The following is a 17,449-nucleotide window of genomic DNA, read 5'->3' as shown; positions in this document are numbered from 1 at the left end:
TGGCAAAGCATCAGAGAGGAGGAAACCCAGTCTTTGGTAATGTCAATGAGTTCCAGACTTCAGGCAGTCATTGCCAGTAAAGGATTCTCAACAAAATATTAAAAATGAACATTTTATTTATGATTATATTCATTTGTCCAATTACTTTTGGTCCCTTGAAAAAGGGGTGATGGGTAATCTTAAGAGCTGTAATTCCTAAACCCTTCCTCCAATTTGGATGTACATACCCTCAAATTAAACCTGAGAGTGTGCACTTTCAACCCATATCCATTATATAACTATAATATATACAGTGGGGATCGAAAGTTTGGGCACCCCAGCTAAAAATTTGTATTAATGTGCATAAAGAAGCCAAGGAAAGATGGAAAAATCTCCAAAAGGCATCAAATTACAGATTAGACATTCTTATAATATGTCAACAAAAGTTAGATTTTATTTCCATCATTTACACTTTCAAAATAACAGAAAACAAAAAATGGTGTCTGCAAAAGTTTGGGCATCCTGCAGAATTTATAGCATGCACTGCCCCCTTGGCCAAGCTGAGACCTGCCAGTGTCATGGATTGTTCTCAATCATTGTCTGGAAAGACCAGATGATGTCAATCTCAAAGGTTTTAAATGCCCAGACTCATCTGACCTTGCCCCAACAATCAGCATCATGGGTTCTTCTAAGCAGTTGTCTAGAAAACTGAAACTGAAAATAGTTGATGCTCACAAAGCTGGAGAAGGCTATAAGAAGATAGCAAAGCGTTTTCAGATGTCAATATCCTCTGTTCGGAATGTAATTAAGAAATGGCAGTCATCAGGAACAGTGGAAATTAAAGCAAGATCTGGAAGACCAAGAAAAATATCAGACAGAACAGCTCGCAGGATTGTGAGAAAAACAATTCAAAACCCACGTTTGACTGCATGATCCCTCCAGAAAGATCTGGCAGACACTGGAGTTGTGGTACACTATTCCACTATAAAGAGATACTTGTACAAATATGGTCTTCATGGAAGAGTCATCAGAAGAAAACCTCTTCTACGTCCTCACCAAAAAAATCATCGTTTGAACTTTGCAAATTAACATATAGACAAGCCTGATGCATTTTGGAAACAAGTTCTGTGGACCGATGAGGTTAAAATTGAACTTTTTGGCCGGAATGAGCAAAGGTACGTTTGGAGAAATGGCACAGAATTTAATGAAAAGAACCTCTGTCCAACTGTTAAGCATGGGGTTGGATCAATCATGCTTTGGGGTTGTGTTGCAGACAGTGGCACAGGGAACATCTCACGAGTAGAAGGAAAAATGGATTCAATAAAATTTCAGCAAATTTTGGATGGTAACTTGATGCCATCTGTGAAAAAGCTGAAGTTAAAGAGAGGATGGCTTCTACAAATGGATAATGATCCTAAACACACCTCAAAATCCACAGGGGATTACATCAAGAGGCGTAAACTGAAGGTTTTGCCATGGCCTTCACAATCTCCTGACCTCAACATAATTGAAAATCTATGGATAGACCTTAAAAGAGCAGTGCGTGACAGACAGCCCAGAAATCTCAAAGAACTGGAAGACTTTTGTAAGGAAGAATGGGTAAAGATACCTCAAACAAGAATTGAAACACTCTTGGCTGGCTACAAAAAGCGTTTACAAGCTGGGATACTTGCCAAAGGGGGCAGTACAAGATATTAACTCTGCAGGGTGCCCAAACTTTTGCAGACGCCATTTTTTTGTTTTCTGTTATTTTGAAAGTGTAAATGATGGAAATAAAATCTAACTTTTGTTGACATATTATAAGAATGTCTAATCTGTAATTTGATGCCTTTTGGAGATTTTTTCATCTTTCCTTGGCTTCTTTATGCACATTAATACAAATTTTTAGCTGGGGTGCCCAAACTTTCAATCCCCACTGTATATGGACCTCACTGTATATGTATATGGCAGGCCACTGACAACTTTCTGACTCTATCCTGAAATTACCAATCTGACATCATCTTTAAAGTGTTGTGATTTACTTGCTGTCAGTTTAATTATGAGTTACACACCCATGCAATTTAAATTCACATAGTTATGCAAATTATTTTCAATTTGCTGTATTGTGTGTTTTGCATTGTTTAGGCGTGTACATGTCAACACATCGAAAGTGATATATTCTTCTGAAATTTCTTCACATATTTTTTTTCAATGATGTCAAGTGAATGTTTATTTCTATTTGTTCATAGTTGCCTGCAAATTTGTGTTTGTGTCCTATTCTATCATGGACAATGATCAAAGTAAACCATTATATTTTTTTCCAACTATAGGAAATTGTTTTGTTCTTGTCATTTTTTTACCTATAGGTACATTTGTCAATGTAAACCCCATGTGGTATCATCAGTAAATCTATAGTGATGGAGATGGTAGGAAATACTGTAAAACACAAAAATAAACACAAAAACATGTTTTTAACTGATGATAAAAAAATGGTTGCTCCATCACACAGTTGATATACAGTCAGCATTGGTGTCATGCTTACTTGGTGTTCTTTGTAGTAATACAGAGAATATAATTACATGGTGGTTAAGGTTAGGAAAAGTCCAATTGCAATGGCCAAAAACCAGCACACAGAAGAAAATGCTGGTGCCCACCCGGGATGGGGACCATTGGAGGAAAAGTATAGCTGCCTTTAGTTCTGCTTTAAACCCCAACACAAAAAAAATTATTAAATTGCAGCTTAGATGTGGTGCCTGCATTAAATTTTCTTTTAAGGCTTTTTTCCTTTGTTATCAGCTAGTGATCCTGCTAGAAAGCCTGTTAGTTTTCAACTTCCTTTAACAGACTAAGCTTTCCAGACAAAGTGGCAGTTAGAGGATAGATATAAACCATTTACCACCGACAGGGGTGCTTAGAACGATCAGCTTTTATTTATTTATGCAAAACCTTGATCCCAGAAGAAAGAAACTGCTGTAACTGCTTATAAAGTGTTAGCTGGACTTCAGCTTCAGTTTGTCGGTAAAACCCATCAAAATCTGCTAGTGCATCTACCCTCCTCCCAGACTGACAATGCTGCTGTGCAAAGTTATTATTATTATACATTATTTATAAAGCGCCAACAGTTTGTCCAGCTCTTTACAATACAAAGGGAGACAATACAGCAACAATACAGTTCAATACAAAAGGGTTAGGAGGGCCCTGCTCCTTGGAGCTTACAATCTAAGAGACTGAATTGAAAACTGAACTACAAAATGAAGATAAGGTCAAACCAATATTTTGTAAAGGGATAAAAGTATCAATTTGTCCGTCAAGTAAATACTCTTTTTAATGCATGTGAGTATTCTGTTTGCTCTGCCAGCAACAGCCTGGTATTCCATGCTATTGCTAAGTCTGTGGTCCACTAGAAGCCCCTATTCTTTTCCATCATCGATTCCCCCATTATAACCCCTCCTAATATATATCTTGCCTGCAGATTCTTGGCACCCAAATGCATACCTTTGCATTTTTTGACATTGAACCTCATCTAGCAGATCTCCACCCATCTCCCAATTGTATCCGGGTCTTCCTGTAACTTAGCTTTATGCTGTGTTGAATCCATTTCCCTGTATCGTTCTGTATCATTAGCAAATACAGAAGCTCCAACCTGATAGTAGTTTATAAACATTAAAGTTAAAGAGCATATGTTGGGCCTGCTAAATTATACAAACAAACAAACAACACTGCCCATCACGTTATTCGCTTGTTACGAAAATCTGCTGGCCTACCAATCACTGCTCTCCCTGTAAGCCTGGGGTAAGGAACTGGTTCTGTATAATTATACTGACATCTTGTGGACAGAAATAGGTACAACACTATTAATTAAATAATGGACTTTTTTTTACCAGATGAAAGGGGTTGATTTACTAAAACTGCAGAGTACAAAATCTGTTGCAGCATTGCATAGAAACCAATCAGCTTCCAGGTTTTTTTTTGTCAAGCTTAACAAGTTGAAGTTAGAAGCTGATTGATTACCATGCACAGCTGCACCAGATTTTGCACACTCCATTTTTAGTAAATCAACCCCCATGTTTTCTTTAGATAAACATTTGAAGAAGGTAAGCTGGGCATAAAGAAATTTGTTACTGTTTCCAAAAACATGTTTCTATCTACCTGGAAGGATCTTGCTGTCTTAGAACAAAAGACTATCTGCATATTCTTAAGATATGAAACTTTCGAAAACCTTTTCACATCTAAAGACCATGGCATTGATTTACTAAAGGCAAACAGACTGTTACTTTACCAAAGAAAGTTGCACTTGAATTCTCCCCAGAGCTTAGTAAATAAGGTTAAATTCGGCTGACTTCCATGATCCAATCATGCATGAAAAAAACATTTTCATTTCTCTTGCATAGGAATGGGTATTCCTTGCAAAGTGAAATTTCTCTACATATACGAAGACCTTGAGAATATTCCCTTGCAAAGTGCAAGTTCCTTTGGTAAAGTGACCAGTCAATTTGCCTTTAGTAAATCAACCCTCATGTAATGTAACCTGTCCATGTTTTATGTCACCTGAAGGGCCTGGGGAACAGCTGTTTTTTTTCCACATGGTAAAAAAAAGTGTTTTCTTAAAATAATAATATGGTCTGGAAATGATGATATATTCTTTACTGATTCATATGGAGTGTGACTCCAAAGGAAATATAAAAGAGTCACATCACTGTTAAAAATTGTGAAAAGAGGGGAAAAAAGTTAAATCCATTTAAAAGAGAAAAAGAAAAAAGCAGAGAAAAAAAAGGTGAAAAAGGTGAACTTGGACTTTAATAAACAAGACATGATCAGCATCAAAGTGCTCTACTAGAGCATAGCTTATAAGTGATTCTACAACAGAAAAACAGGAAATTCCCAATGCAATGTATAAAACCATCCCATTTACTACTACTACTTCAATTTCTAATATTACTAGTATTAATACCACCAATAAAGACGACCTCAATGTAAACCAACCCCAACCAATTCTCAATGCCATCGACCAAATATTAATACAATTGTACATTTCCAATAAGCATAGAAAATGAGAGGAAATGTATCTAAAGAGAACAAATTCCAATTGCGGAGATTTGTCATAAGAAGAGGTGTCCCAATTGGACAATTTCCTCTGATGTTCTGCTCTTAAGATTTTCAATTACATCTTCACTTTCTGTCTCAGTCGAATGATCACCAGCACAAATAGAGGGGGGAATCTCCTCAGCCTAACCCCTCCCCCATTCTATCCCAAACTAAACAACATTTGACAAATGTGCCTTTACATTGAAATTAACAAATTAAGGTGTCCGTTTATGACACAGAGAATAGCTGCGATTCAACAGATCTCAGCTGTTCTCTGGTCGTTCACAGTTTATGACACTCAGGAGATCATGTCAGCCCTTCTCTGGAAATCTGTGTTCTCCCTCCAGATTCTCCAGCCCAGAGCTGGAGAATTGGAGGGACCGAAAACTAAGCAGAGATAATTTACCTCTGTTTAATAAACTGATCTTTTACTATAATCTCGAGAGATTATAGTAAAATGAGCCGTTTTCCAGAGTTTGTAGACCGTTCTCCAGCGTTTGGAGACCGTTCTCCTTTTGTTTGGAGAACTGCTTCATAAACTGTGTTCTCCGAGAATGCCGGAGAATTGAGCAGCGATCTATTACCGCTGGTCCATAAACAGACACCTAAGTGAGGCATTGTTAAAATGTAACTACAGCAAATCAATGAGTCAGTTTTACTTTTCCATTAATATTTGGATCTATGTTCATGAGTGATAACAAATTCTAAGTATCAACAACCACTGCACCAATATAAATGACTTTAATATGAACACATCTACTTTAAGAGGTAGAGGAAAGCACTTTAATGAGCTGTTTTATTTAAAACTGTTTAAAATAAGAACACTTCAGAACAATACAAACTGGTTCTCTGTAGTGATAGACAGTTGTTATTTCAGACACTTTGAAAAATACATTTCCTAAGGCCTCAGTACAGCGTTTCTCTGTACTGATAAAAAATGCATCCCATTGTTTACAATGTGCCTATGCACATAGGTGCATAAACAAGTGCTGCATATTCTGAAGTAAAAAAAAAAGAAAAAGAAAAATCTGCTTTCCAGGTCAGTATTTTGTGCCGGTACGTGCAAATACACCCAAATATGTGTGAATACATACATATGAGCATAAATATTCTGAGTTTTAGATTTTGTCATAAGAAATGTATCGTACACACAAATGCCTGAAATTACAGCCAGAAATGCTGATGCTCATACATCAGTACCGTGTGCAAGAGGCCTTATGCTTAGAGCCAGCATTTGTGGGAACAGCCTATTAAATGATTAAAGTTCACGAAATACCCTATACCAAGTGGACCCTATGCCAAGTAGACTGCATTTTTACCTTTGGTAAATTAATCCCATTAAATCCATATGACAGCTAATACCAAACACAACTGTTTACTCCATTTATCTACTCAAGTATTATATAAATCCAAAACATTGCAAAACACATCACCAAGTTATTTTTCAAAGACTAAAAATGCCATCCTGGCAGCTCACCCAAAAGTGAGAAATCTCTCATAGACAATATTTTTCACTTCTCCATTTTAGACAACCTTGCCCTGAACTCTATTTGTGAAAGTGTATTATTTAAGATCTCTTAGGCCTCATTCACACAGGCATCTATAACACTGCATTTATATGCATACATCATGGTTTTGCATGCATTTAATGCGGCACTATAGGCATCAATGGGACCACACACACACAGCTGCATCTACAAATGAAATTGTACACTGTGTTTAGTACCATACAAAAAAAGTAGAACACAGCTGAGTCTGTATCTGCAGATTTAATGCTTGTAAATGCAAGTAAACCTACATAAATGCATGTAAATGCTTGCACATGTACATGCATAAAGCCAATAGAAGAACTGTACATATCTAAATGCTGTACGCATCTTTAGGTACGTATTTTACACAGGATCTTTTTCTAGCTCTGCAAGCAAGAACCTACATTTCATGCAGAAAATACACCTACGTCCATGTAAATGAAGTCATAAGGGCTCATTTAAACGGGTGCTCAGTCATGGCCTACATGCTGTTTGCTGGGTGTGCATCCATATCAAAGCTATATGCAAGCTTCTGCATGAACACAATCACATGTCAAGCTTTGACATGCGGTGCACAGATCCGAACGCACATTGTCTGCATTTGGATCCATGCTCCTGCTCCTGTCTGCATGTCATGCATTTTGACATGCATTTGTGTCTGTGAAGTTGCTGCATCTGCATCCACTTCTATGGGCTGCCTGCACACAGCTCAAAGGTGCATGTACACACAGCTGACAGCGGCTCTACAGCTCTGAATGAGCCCTAAAGATAACATGTGAACAAATACCCATCTTCCACTCTTTATGCCCTGCTCATTGTATTTAGCCAAAATAAAGCCAAATTCAGGATGCAGCTCTGCTCTCCAGCCTGCTGAGGTCCACACGGTGCCTACATGTCCAGCACACTCTGCATACTCTACAACCTATAGTCTTGCCTTCATGTATATCTCAGTAACAGACATGAGTGGGAGATGGCTTCTAAAGTAAACTAGACCTTTAAAGAAGAAAATCTGTCATGAGGGAAATACATTTGTTGTCACCGCTGATATCCTTCTAAAAATGCAAGCTGCTTGGCTATGTTATTGCTTGTATGGCTTCTGTACTTTCATCAATCCAGAACAAGTATTACATGATAAATGACAGTTGTAGCATATTTATTGTGGATTAGTGACTCAAAAAATATTAAACTCAGAGAATGCCAGCTGGGCAACCAGCATTTTTAGAAGGAAGCCAACAATGGCAGCCTGTGTACTTTGTCATGACAGGTTTCCTTTATAGCTACAAAGTTTTGAAAATGCCTATTAAAGCACAACTTACAGTATATAATCACTATTCATATCTAAAATGGTCCCAAAAAATGAACCCCTCTGTAGGAAAATATATATATGTAAGTTTTTTTTTCCTTGCAAGTGGCTATGCACTCATATCATGCCATAATCAGGAAGATACAATGGGGGCCTTGCAAGCTCAGCTCCAGACTGAATTTTCAGATCAATTAGCATGATAAAGTGGAGGCAGAAGGACACAGACTTATATTCTATGAAGGAGTAGAGTATTTCCACAGCAAGCTACAAATATAACTTGAGGTCCATCAGCAAAGAACTAGAACTACTAAAATTCTAATTTAAACTAATCTAATGTACAAGTCCGCAGTAATCATATGTGAATGTAACTCTTCCCATTGACAACAGCTCTTGTGTAATCCCATACAAGCAGGCAATATGTTCCAGGCTGACATACACATTCCAGTCACATACAGCACCTAAATCACAGATGATACTATGAAACACAGTGCTGCACCCCATTAATCTCTCTGGCAGAAAATTGGCTGGATTTACAGACATTTTATCCAAAAATTATATGCACTTCACAGCAATATATATTATTTTATAGTAAAAACTGTAAAATCACAGACCTGGTATGCTTGCTTTATTGATGGATGGTTGGTTACACATTGTTGACCGTCTAGAAAAAGGTAACAAAATCACTTATCAGACATAGAGAAAACAACAGAAAACACTTTGGAAGTTTGAAGAAATGAATGTGCATTCAGTGTAGTGCTTGCCTCCTAAACCAGGTTACAGTGCAATCTGCTGGCCACTCAGCTCACACACCATACTGATCTGCTGTGGGAATCCTTGTCTAAAGCTGGCTGTTTATTTATTTATTACAGGTATTTATACATGGTTATACATGGTTAGATTTTTATGAACATTTGTAGAAAAACTATTAATCAGACCATTCATTCTTGCCATCATTGGGTCAACTAATTTAATTTGAGAGCCCTTTAAATTTCATCCACACCTGCTATTCGAATTGAATCCCAGATATATTAAACATGTTTCATTACAATGTTTATGAGTTTTCCCAAACGAAAACCTAATTCACAGTTAGAAATTTGTTAATTCAAGAAAAAATGTCCTTTCTGCTGCTTTGATATTCCTTTTTGCTAATGAACATCTATCTGACCCCATCAACTATTAGAAAATTAAAATAATGTTCCAACAATGAAAATAAAAAAAAAAATTCTGGTCTGGTTTATGGCCAGCTTCAATCCTTGTCCTGGTGAGGAGATGCACTGGATGCCTTCGCTGCCATTGTGCTATTGCTGGGTGTCCAGCACGTTCCTATACCTTTAAAGAGGGGTAGGCTCACTCCAGGCATACTTGCCCTTAATCTATCCATTATTATATATGTGCTTCAACGTTGGTGACTCTCTGAATTTCTAGAGTTAGGACTGCAGTACACTGGGGTGCCGTGATGTGGCCTCTGCAGCTTACTCATATATTTGCAAATGTGTGCAAAATAAACCCCTTCTTTTAATGTGAACTATTAGACAGGGTTAATTCTGTTCGTTGAAGGTTGGCTGGTAGGTGAGTTATGAATTTTTGTTTGTTGTTTTTTGACAACTTCAGTCCTTGCAAGAGTTGTGCTCAATCCAATACTGCTTGTGAGTGTCTGCAAAAGGCAGGACCAAATAGAGCCTTCCTAGAGTATGATCAATAGCATTTCTGAATATGAGTTTGCAAATCTTTTCTCCAAAAGTTTATAAAGTTATGTCTATTTTTTGTATCATAGACACACTCCTTTTAGGAATCGTGTCCCATTATTTGCATATCTGTGCTATATCTGTGTATATCTGCATTAGGTTTTCTTCCTCTAATACCAAAGTGTATGATGCCTTTTTGGCATAAAATAATTTTACTGCAGTTGGTACATTAGAATTCCCGTATCTGCCTACATTCCCCAGGAACATTAACTGGTATTTTTAAAACCCTTAGAAGAATGTTGCCGGGAGAGATTACAAATTAAGGGGGCAATTTTTGTAAATCTGCAGTGACAATGGACTGAAAGTACTGTAATTTTAAAATACATTGCTTGTTATAATATATCCAGGCATACCATGCACATTTGAAAATATATCCTCCTATCTTTAAGAAAAGAGCAAAATACAGAAACCAGTACATCTAAGGTGCTTGCAGTATTTACATTTTGCGTCACATACAGTGTCATCCCATTTAATGCAAAAAAGTAGATGTGTTAAGTCAAATATTTGACTTAATAAATAAAAGTGGTATTTTAAATTAAACAATATTGTTTTTTTTAAAGGCACACATGGTGGGAAATTAGTTTTTATATGTTCTTTAATTGTAAAAGTAGCATCTAGAAATGATACAGTATACGTCAGATTCATTGCCCACAATAAACATTGTTAAACATTATATAAAAGCTAACGGTAAAGTCATACTGGGAGATCATACAAATGAACTCTTATAAAACAGTGGTGTCTCCTGTAAATGTCTTACACTTGTGAAACAGCAAAGCATAACACATAAGGGGGGGATGTACAGATAACTTTGGTCACAGGCAGTCAAGGAGGCATCAGATGCTACATTTTAATGGTTAAGAGGGATGCCCTGGGAAAGGGAACTAATGCGGTGGAGAAGAGGGTTGGGCATTGGAAAGAGAGAGAAGTTAGAATGGAGTGAGGGAAGGATGATCCTTAGCAGGAGAGAGGAGGGGAAGGGATGTGCTAGAGGGGTTTGCTGGGGACTCCACAGTTGGATGGGAAAGGGTGGTGAGTGTGGCAGTGCAAGGCCTTGTCACTGTGTAATTAGGCAGTTTACGCCATATTTTGTAAGAGGCAAGCACACTAATGGCACAAATGTGTGTGGGCTTACTCTGGTTTCTGCAGCTCTGGATCAGAACATTCAATCCTGTGTCTGGGTTTTGCTAGACACCTGCAATCTGGAGTACACAGCTGTGAGGTGTTGTTACTAGTGACTGAGAATAGCTCAGGGCTCCAAGTTTGGAGACCGCTCCCAGTGGGGGAGATGGAAGATCTCGTTGAAGGGTCAGTGGACCCACCCGGAAGCCAAGAGACAGAGGTCTCGGATCCAGGAGTTAGGACGGCTCCTGTCAGGGTGGCAGGAGAACCCCCATCCATAGGCCAGAGGTGGCGTTTATAGCAAGAGAACATGTCTAAAGGCTAGAGAGCCAAGTATCCAGGAGAGGTACTGTAAGTGAAGCTGAGTGAGCTTATAAACCAGGTGGCTCAGCATTTTCCAATGTTTGGATTTCTGTTCAAGTTGGAGAAGACCCCCTGCGTAGGAATCATTCATTTGTGAACTTTAAATAAAAGTGGGCTACCAAATCCTTAAAAATAGTTCCTGTCTGCCATGAACTCACTCAAACAACGCATCTACCACGAGAGCTAACTACCCCATGTCACAAGTGGTATAGGGGGATAGAGGGGTAGCAGAAGGCTGGGGTGAGAGTGGAAAGAGAAAAGAGGGTAGAAAGAGAATGGAAGGGGAGGTGGGAGCTGTCAGGTAGTGCTTGAGGTGGGGGGGACCCAAGAGGAGGAGGCATTTGTATTGTTCTGTGAAGAAGATCAGCTAACCAGCAGTGTCAAGTGTTTTGGAATTTTGCGTCTGAACCTTTAGTGGAGCTAGTGAGGTCTTCCATTTGTTTGATATCATAATAAAGTGGAACCATTGTTGGATTCTGCGTGGGTATGGGCACTTTCACAGTGTAGGAATGCAGGCACATGCTGTATTGATCATGTTGATCATGATTGATTGTTTGTATGCTTTAAGAGGCAGGGCATTGAGGTGTAGGAGAGATAATGCAGGTTTCTTTGGTATAGGGTTGAAAGTAAATTTTTGGCTGAACTGAGCCCAAAAGTGTGTAGGGATGGGCAGGTCCAAAGGATGTGAAGTATGTCACCTGGTGAAAGGCCACATATCCAATAAACCTCTGGAAAGGAAGGGTAGAATAGAATGCACTATGCTAGGGGTTCTGCACCAGCAGGTGAGGATTGTTTAACCAGATTCCTGGTATCTGTTGCTCATGGGTGATTTAAAGGAGCAGGTTAGTATTTCAGTTTGTGCAGTTGATGACTGGGGTCTCTTTCCTATGTGTCTAAGCATTTGTGCTCGAGTCATGGAGCACTCAACTTGAGAACACGGATAAGAACTTAAGTAGTGTGAAAGCTGAATAATCTGCATGGGTGCCAAAGTGGAGAGTTTGGAGTCTTAAAAAACCTTTGGTCAGATATCAGTCAGGTTAAGTTGCTGAAAGTGAAGTGAAGGTTAAAGGTTTTTCTGAGTAAACCTCTTGGAAAAGTTTCCTTGGATGGGGAAAAGGGGGAGAGGAAAAGGGGTACTTTGTAGGTGTAAATGCATGTTTGCCAAACAGCCAGGTGACAACAGCCACTTTTTCATGGTTTTTTGCATCCACCAGTCTGGATTATGTTAGGTGGGAAGCAATATGATATAACGTAATGTCAAAGAGAGACATTCTGTTAGATTTTTGGTCTGTAGAGAATGGAATGTTTAATGCAAGATGGTTTGTAGAAGCATACGTTGTTAAATTGTTACTAAACCTAGGACCCTGCATTCACTGTATCTGGTCTCCCACAGTACACAGAACATGGAAGTGCAATTATTTTAGTAAATTTAAACTGCTAAATACCTTTTCTCATCAGCCGTTAGAGCAGTCTTGTGACTACTATCAGTGTTCAGCAGAGCACTGGTTAAAGCTTGTAGGAGGAGTTTTCATTCTGCTCTAGGAGGATGCAAAACCCCTGACCTCTGTCTGGACAGTGCTGATTGGCCGTGTGCTGATCACATGCACTCTCCCAAGAAAAAAAAAACATCTCTAGCAATACACACTAAAGTGAGCATGTGCAGAATGGCTACGGGTTCAATCTGTGTTATCTGGAGATAAAGAGGTGGACATTTGAAGAAAAGGAGGAGCAGAGAAGACAGGATCAGAGAAGACGACCTTTTTACACAATGGAGAGGATTAACCCCTTAGGTTCCACAGTGAGTATAACAAGCATGCTTTACTGCATATACAGACTGATTTTACTGTTGTGGGTTTAGGAACACTTGAAGGACTGAATAAGTGGTATAATCTGTTTGATTATATTTCATCTCCCTATTTTTATTAGGAGCAAAGTTAAAGTTGAAAAGTTGTTACAGTTTGTATGGCAGTTAGATGTCTAGGCATTTTAATGTAGGAGAGAGCTCATCTGAAACAGGAAACAGGAGTTTGTCATAAGTCTGCGTACCTGTCAAGGTTAAATTTATAGCTTTCAGGTTTTGATAATTAATGTGGAAATTGGACAGTTCCTAATATGCTGAGAATTGCGCTGCAGGATTGGGGGTCATAATGTCAGGGCTGCTTAAGAAGAATAGCTAGTCATCTGCTTATATGGAGACCTCCTGGTGTCCAGGTTCACTCTAGTGGTTCTCAGAAATGTTCTACTGTCAAAATGAAAATGAGAAGGAAAAAAGGGCATGTATAGAGAACTCTGCTTACCCAGATTTGTGCTGAAGGAGTAGAGTACAAGGAGACTATTTAAGCAAGCATCTGCAGGCCCAATCCTATAGTTTCCAAGGTGAAACGTGAAGGTACAATCAACTCTGTCAGAGGCCTTTTTAATGGAAGCATCGAGACATACTGTCATGGACCTCTGTGGTGAGCATAAAGCTCACCTAGTCCAAGTGGATGAAGTTCTGGATATAGGAAACCAGAGGCGGGACCAGGATTTTGACAAAGATTTACGTCTACACTGTGAAGTGAGATGACTCTGTAGTTAGAGCACTGAATAGGATCTGCACCAATGCTAGGGTGTTGGGGTTTGGGTGCAAGTCCTGATACAGTGCGTTGAAGCTGGCAGGGAAGTAGGGGGCAGTTGGATTTGATATTGCTTGTAATAGGACAGATTGAAATGATCAGGGTTTGGGACCTTGCTGGATTTAGTGTGTTTGTTAGCTAGTGCAAACTCTAGCGGTGTGATTGATTGCTTGAGGAGATCAGTTCTCTGGGTGTCTAATGTCACCATGCTTTATTTGGTTAGATTGTATTTAATTCATTCTTTGTGTAGTCATGTCTGAGGAGTGCTTCGGTTAGTAGATAGGTTGTAAAGTTTGGCATAGTAATCTGAAGATGTTCCAAATCTTAATTGAAAAGGAAGTAACAGTATTGTCATTGGTGACTATAGAACAAACAAATGTTTTTTGCTTTTTGATGCCAGAGGACCCTGGAAAATTACTTACTGCACTGGTAACTGTACTTGGAAAACTTTTGCCTGCACTCAGAGTGGCTTTAGCTTCAAGGAAATGTGATATGAGCTGGGTTCTGAGAAGAGTCAGTTCCACGGATATATCTGAGGTCTGTATCTTTTTAAGCAGGGTTTCAAGTTTGAAAATTTAGGTCAAAGGTCTGTGATATGTTGATTCCACTGTCTTCTAAGGCAGGAGCCATGTTTATTATGTGTGCTTCCCCTTTGGTGTGGAGCCATGTATCAGGCATGTTGATAGTGGAAAAATCTAGAACAAGTTTCTTTTTTGTGGTCCTCTGCGATATTGGGGTGTTGTAGGTGAATGTCATTAGGGCTAGGAAGTTGGTGATGGGTAATTAATGAATACAGCCACACAACTTGGGTAAAGGTGTAATGAGCTGCCCACCCAGCTATAAAACCTCCTGCCACTAGTGTCTGTGTGGCAGATGAAGTGGCAGGAGGAAGCACAGTTTTCCAGTGTGCCGCCATAAGCAGTGCATGCCCCAGATTCAGCTTTCTGTTTAAAACACGTACATGAATCTTCCACCCACATTGAAATCTCTCTTGTGGAAGCATGCTGGAATTCTAGTGTCTTAAACACTTTTTATGATTTACCCTGAATATATTTATCTTTTGTATTAAAAAAGGAGGATGTTGGAATAAAAATGAAAAACTCTAATTAACATATAACTTTTTCCATATTTCTCCCTATTCTAAATGTTTCAGTGCTTGCAAGGGGGTTTTCTAAATTTTAATATATTCAGTGGAGAAGAAGGTAATTATTATCAAATAGAGACCCCCAGTGATGGCGAACCTTTTTGAGCCCGAGCGCCCAAACTGCAACCCAAAACCAACTTATTTCTTTCAAAGTGCCAACACTGCAATGAAACCTGAATATCGAGCTTTTGGTTTAGAAAAAACAACTCGTACAGTAGTGCAAACTAATTAACAGTACAGGGATGACCAGAGACTGCAGACAGTACAGGGATGACCAGAGACTGCGGACACAGTACAGGAGATGACCAGAGACTGCAGATACAGTACAGGAGATGACCAGAGACTGCGGACACAGTACAGGGATGACCAGAGACTGCGGACACAGTACAGGGATGACCAGAGACTGCAGACACAGTACAGGGATGACCAGAGACTGCGGACACAGTACAGGGATGACCAGAGACTGCGGACAGTACAGGGATGACCAGAGACTGCAGACACAGTACAGGGATGACCAGAGACTGCAGACACAGTACAGGGATGACCAGAGACTGCGGACACAGTACAGGAGATGACCAGAGACTGCGGACATAGTACAGGGATGACCAGAGACTGCGGACACAGTACAGGGATGACCAGAGACTGCGGACAGTACAGGGATGACCAGAGACTGCGGACAGTACAGGGATGACCAGAGACTGCAGACACAGTACAGGGATGACCAGAGACTGCGGACATAGTACAGGGATGACCAGAGACTGCGGACAGTACAGGGATGACCAGAGACTGCGGACAGTACAGGAGATGACCAGAGACTGCGGAAAGCACAGGGATGACCGGAGACTGCGGACAGCACAGGGATGACCAGAGACTGCAGACAGTACAGGGATGACCAGAGACTGCGGACAGTACAGATGACTGCTGACCTTTGGGGAGGGAGGGGGAGCGGGTACCTGAATTTGACAGGTACCCGCTCTTACTTCCGCAGAGTTTTTTTTTTATCTTACCTGTTCCTCTATCCAGCCGCGCGCTGTCTTCCCGGCTTCTGTAGTGTGGGCGCTCGTCGGACAGCCGGATGCCCAGTGCGCATGCGCGAGATGCGCTGCGCTTTGTGATTGGTCCGGCGGCTTCTGGGATCTGTCATGTGTCCCAGGTACCGCCTTACCATTCACAAAGAGCACTGCTTCTTGCGCATGCGCACTTGGGACCCGGCTGTCACGCACACTACAGAAGCCGGGAAGACAGCGCGCCGCTGGATAGAGGGACAGGTACGGTCCCACTGCAGAGCTGAGCGGCCGGCCCGGTATTCTGACACGGCGGCGGTGGAAATACCGGACCGGCCGCTCTATATTCGCTCCATAAGACACACTGACATTTTCCCCCCTTTTTTGGGGGAAAAAAAGTGCGTCTTATGGAGCGAAAAATACGGTATTCTCCTGGCGTGCCCACAGATAAGGCTCGGCGTGCCGGCTGTGGCACGCGTGCCACGGGTTCGCCATCACTGCCCTAGGTGAATGCTTTCATAGTTTTTTACAGTGTCTAGAAAAAGTATTCATACCCCTTGAAAGTTTCCACATTTTGTCATGTTACAACCAAAAACGGAAATTTATTTTATTGGGATTTTATGGGATAGACCAACACAAAGTGGCACATAATTGTGAAGTGGAAGGAAAATTAAAAATGTTTTTCAAATTTTTTTACAAATAATTATCTGAAAAGTGTGGCGTCCATTTGTATTCAGTCCTCCCGAGTCAATACTTCATAGAACCACCTTTTGCTGCAATTACAGCTGCAAGTCTTTTTGTCTTTACCAGCTTTGCACGTCTAGAGAATTAAATTTTTGCCCATTCTTCTTTGCAAAATAGCTCAAGCTCTGTCAGATTGGATGGAGAGTGTCTGTGAACAGAAATTTTCAGGTCTTGCCACAGATTCTCAATTGGATTTAGGTCTGGACATTGACTGGGCCATTCTAACACATGAATATGCTTTGATCTAAACCAGTGGTCTTCAAACTGTGGCCCTTTGCTTGTCTTTATCTGGCTCTTGGGAACTATTCCTCTCTAAAATGAGATGCTATTCTGCCAACTGACACTAACAATGGGGCACTATTCCTCCCAATGATAACAATTATAACAAAGGTTATGAAGGCATATACAGTTTCTGGGAAAACGTCGTCTGATAAGCATAAGTGCAGTCAACTGAGCAAAAGAGACAAAATTATATTGCGCAGGATTGTGACTCGAAATAAGAAAAATACTGCTGCAAAAGTGGCTGCAAAAGTCCCGTGAGGACTGAGACTGAGCTCTGCAGTCACATTTGTAGCAGTTGTTTAAGGACCCGTCATTACTGAAATGGATATAGTGACACGGTGGTCTAATGTCTGGCAGTGGTTCTCTGTTAATAAACACTCCACTAATGATGTCACAGAATGTGTGACATACAAAAGTAATCCACGCAGTTTGGGAAGCTTCCACCTGAGTGTCAAGTTTAGATATAATAGAAGTGTTATAACGGGCTGATATGCAATCAATAATGCAATAATGCAGAGAGCATTGATTACTATATATTTCTGCACTGTCAAATTCTGA

The 17,449-nt window shown here is 40.1% G+C and overlaps 1 protein-coding gene across 5 annotated transcripts in view; it reads right to left on the bottom strand.

The window, feature by feature from the left end:
* The window catches only part of LOC149453630 (3',5'-cyclic-AMP phosphodiesterase 4D), a 1,049,085-nt gene that overhangs the window by 251,062 nt on the left and 780,574 nt on the right, over positions 1–17,449 (bottom strand). For all 5 annotated transcript variants that reach the window (XM_089688054.1, XM_089688055.1, XM_089688058.1 and 2 more), the window contains exon 5: positions 8,487–8,536. In XM_089688054.1, the coding sequence (XP_089544180.1) occupies positions 8,487–8,536 (50 nt within the window). The remainder of the gene's footprint in view (positions 1–8,486; positions 8,537–17,449) is intronic.

The sequence above is a fragment of the Staurois parvus genome, unplaced genomic scaffold (genome assembly GCF_062004578.1).
Source record: "Staurois parvus isolate SC_StPar_1 unplaced genomic scaffold, SC_StPar_1.0 ptg000445l, whole genome shotgun sequence".
NCBI lineage: Eukaryota > Metazoa > Chordata > Amphibia > Anura > Ranidae > Staurois > Staurois parvus.
The sequence above is the reverse complement of the archived record's forward strand: the minus strand, read 5'-3'. Positions and strand labels throughout refer to the sequence as shown.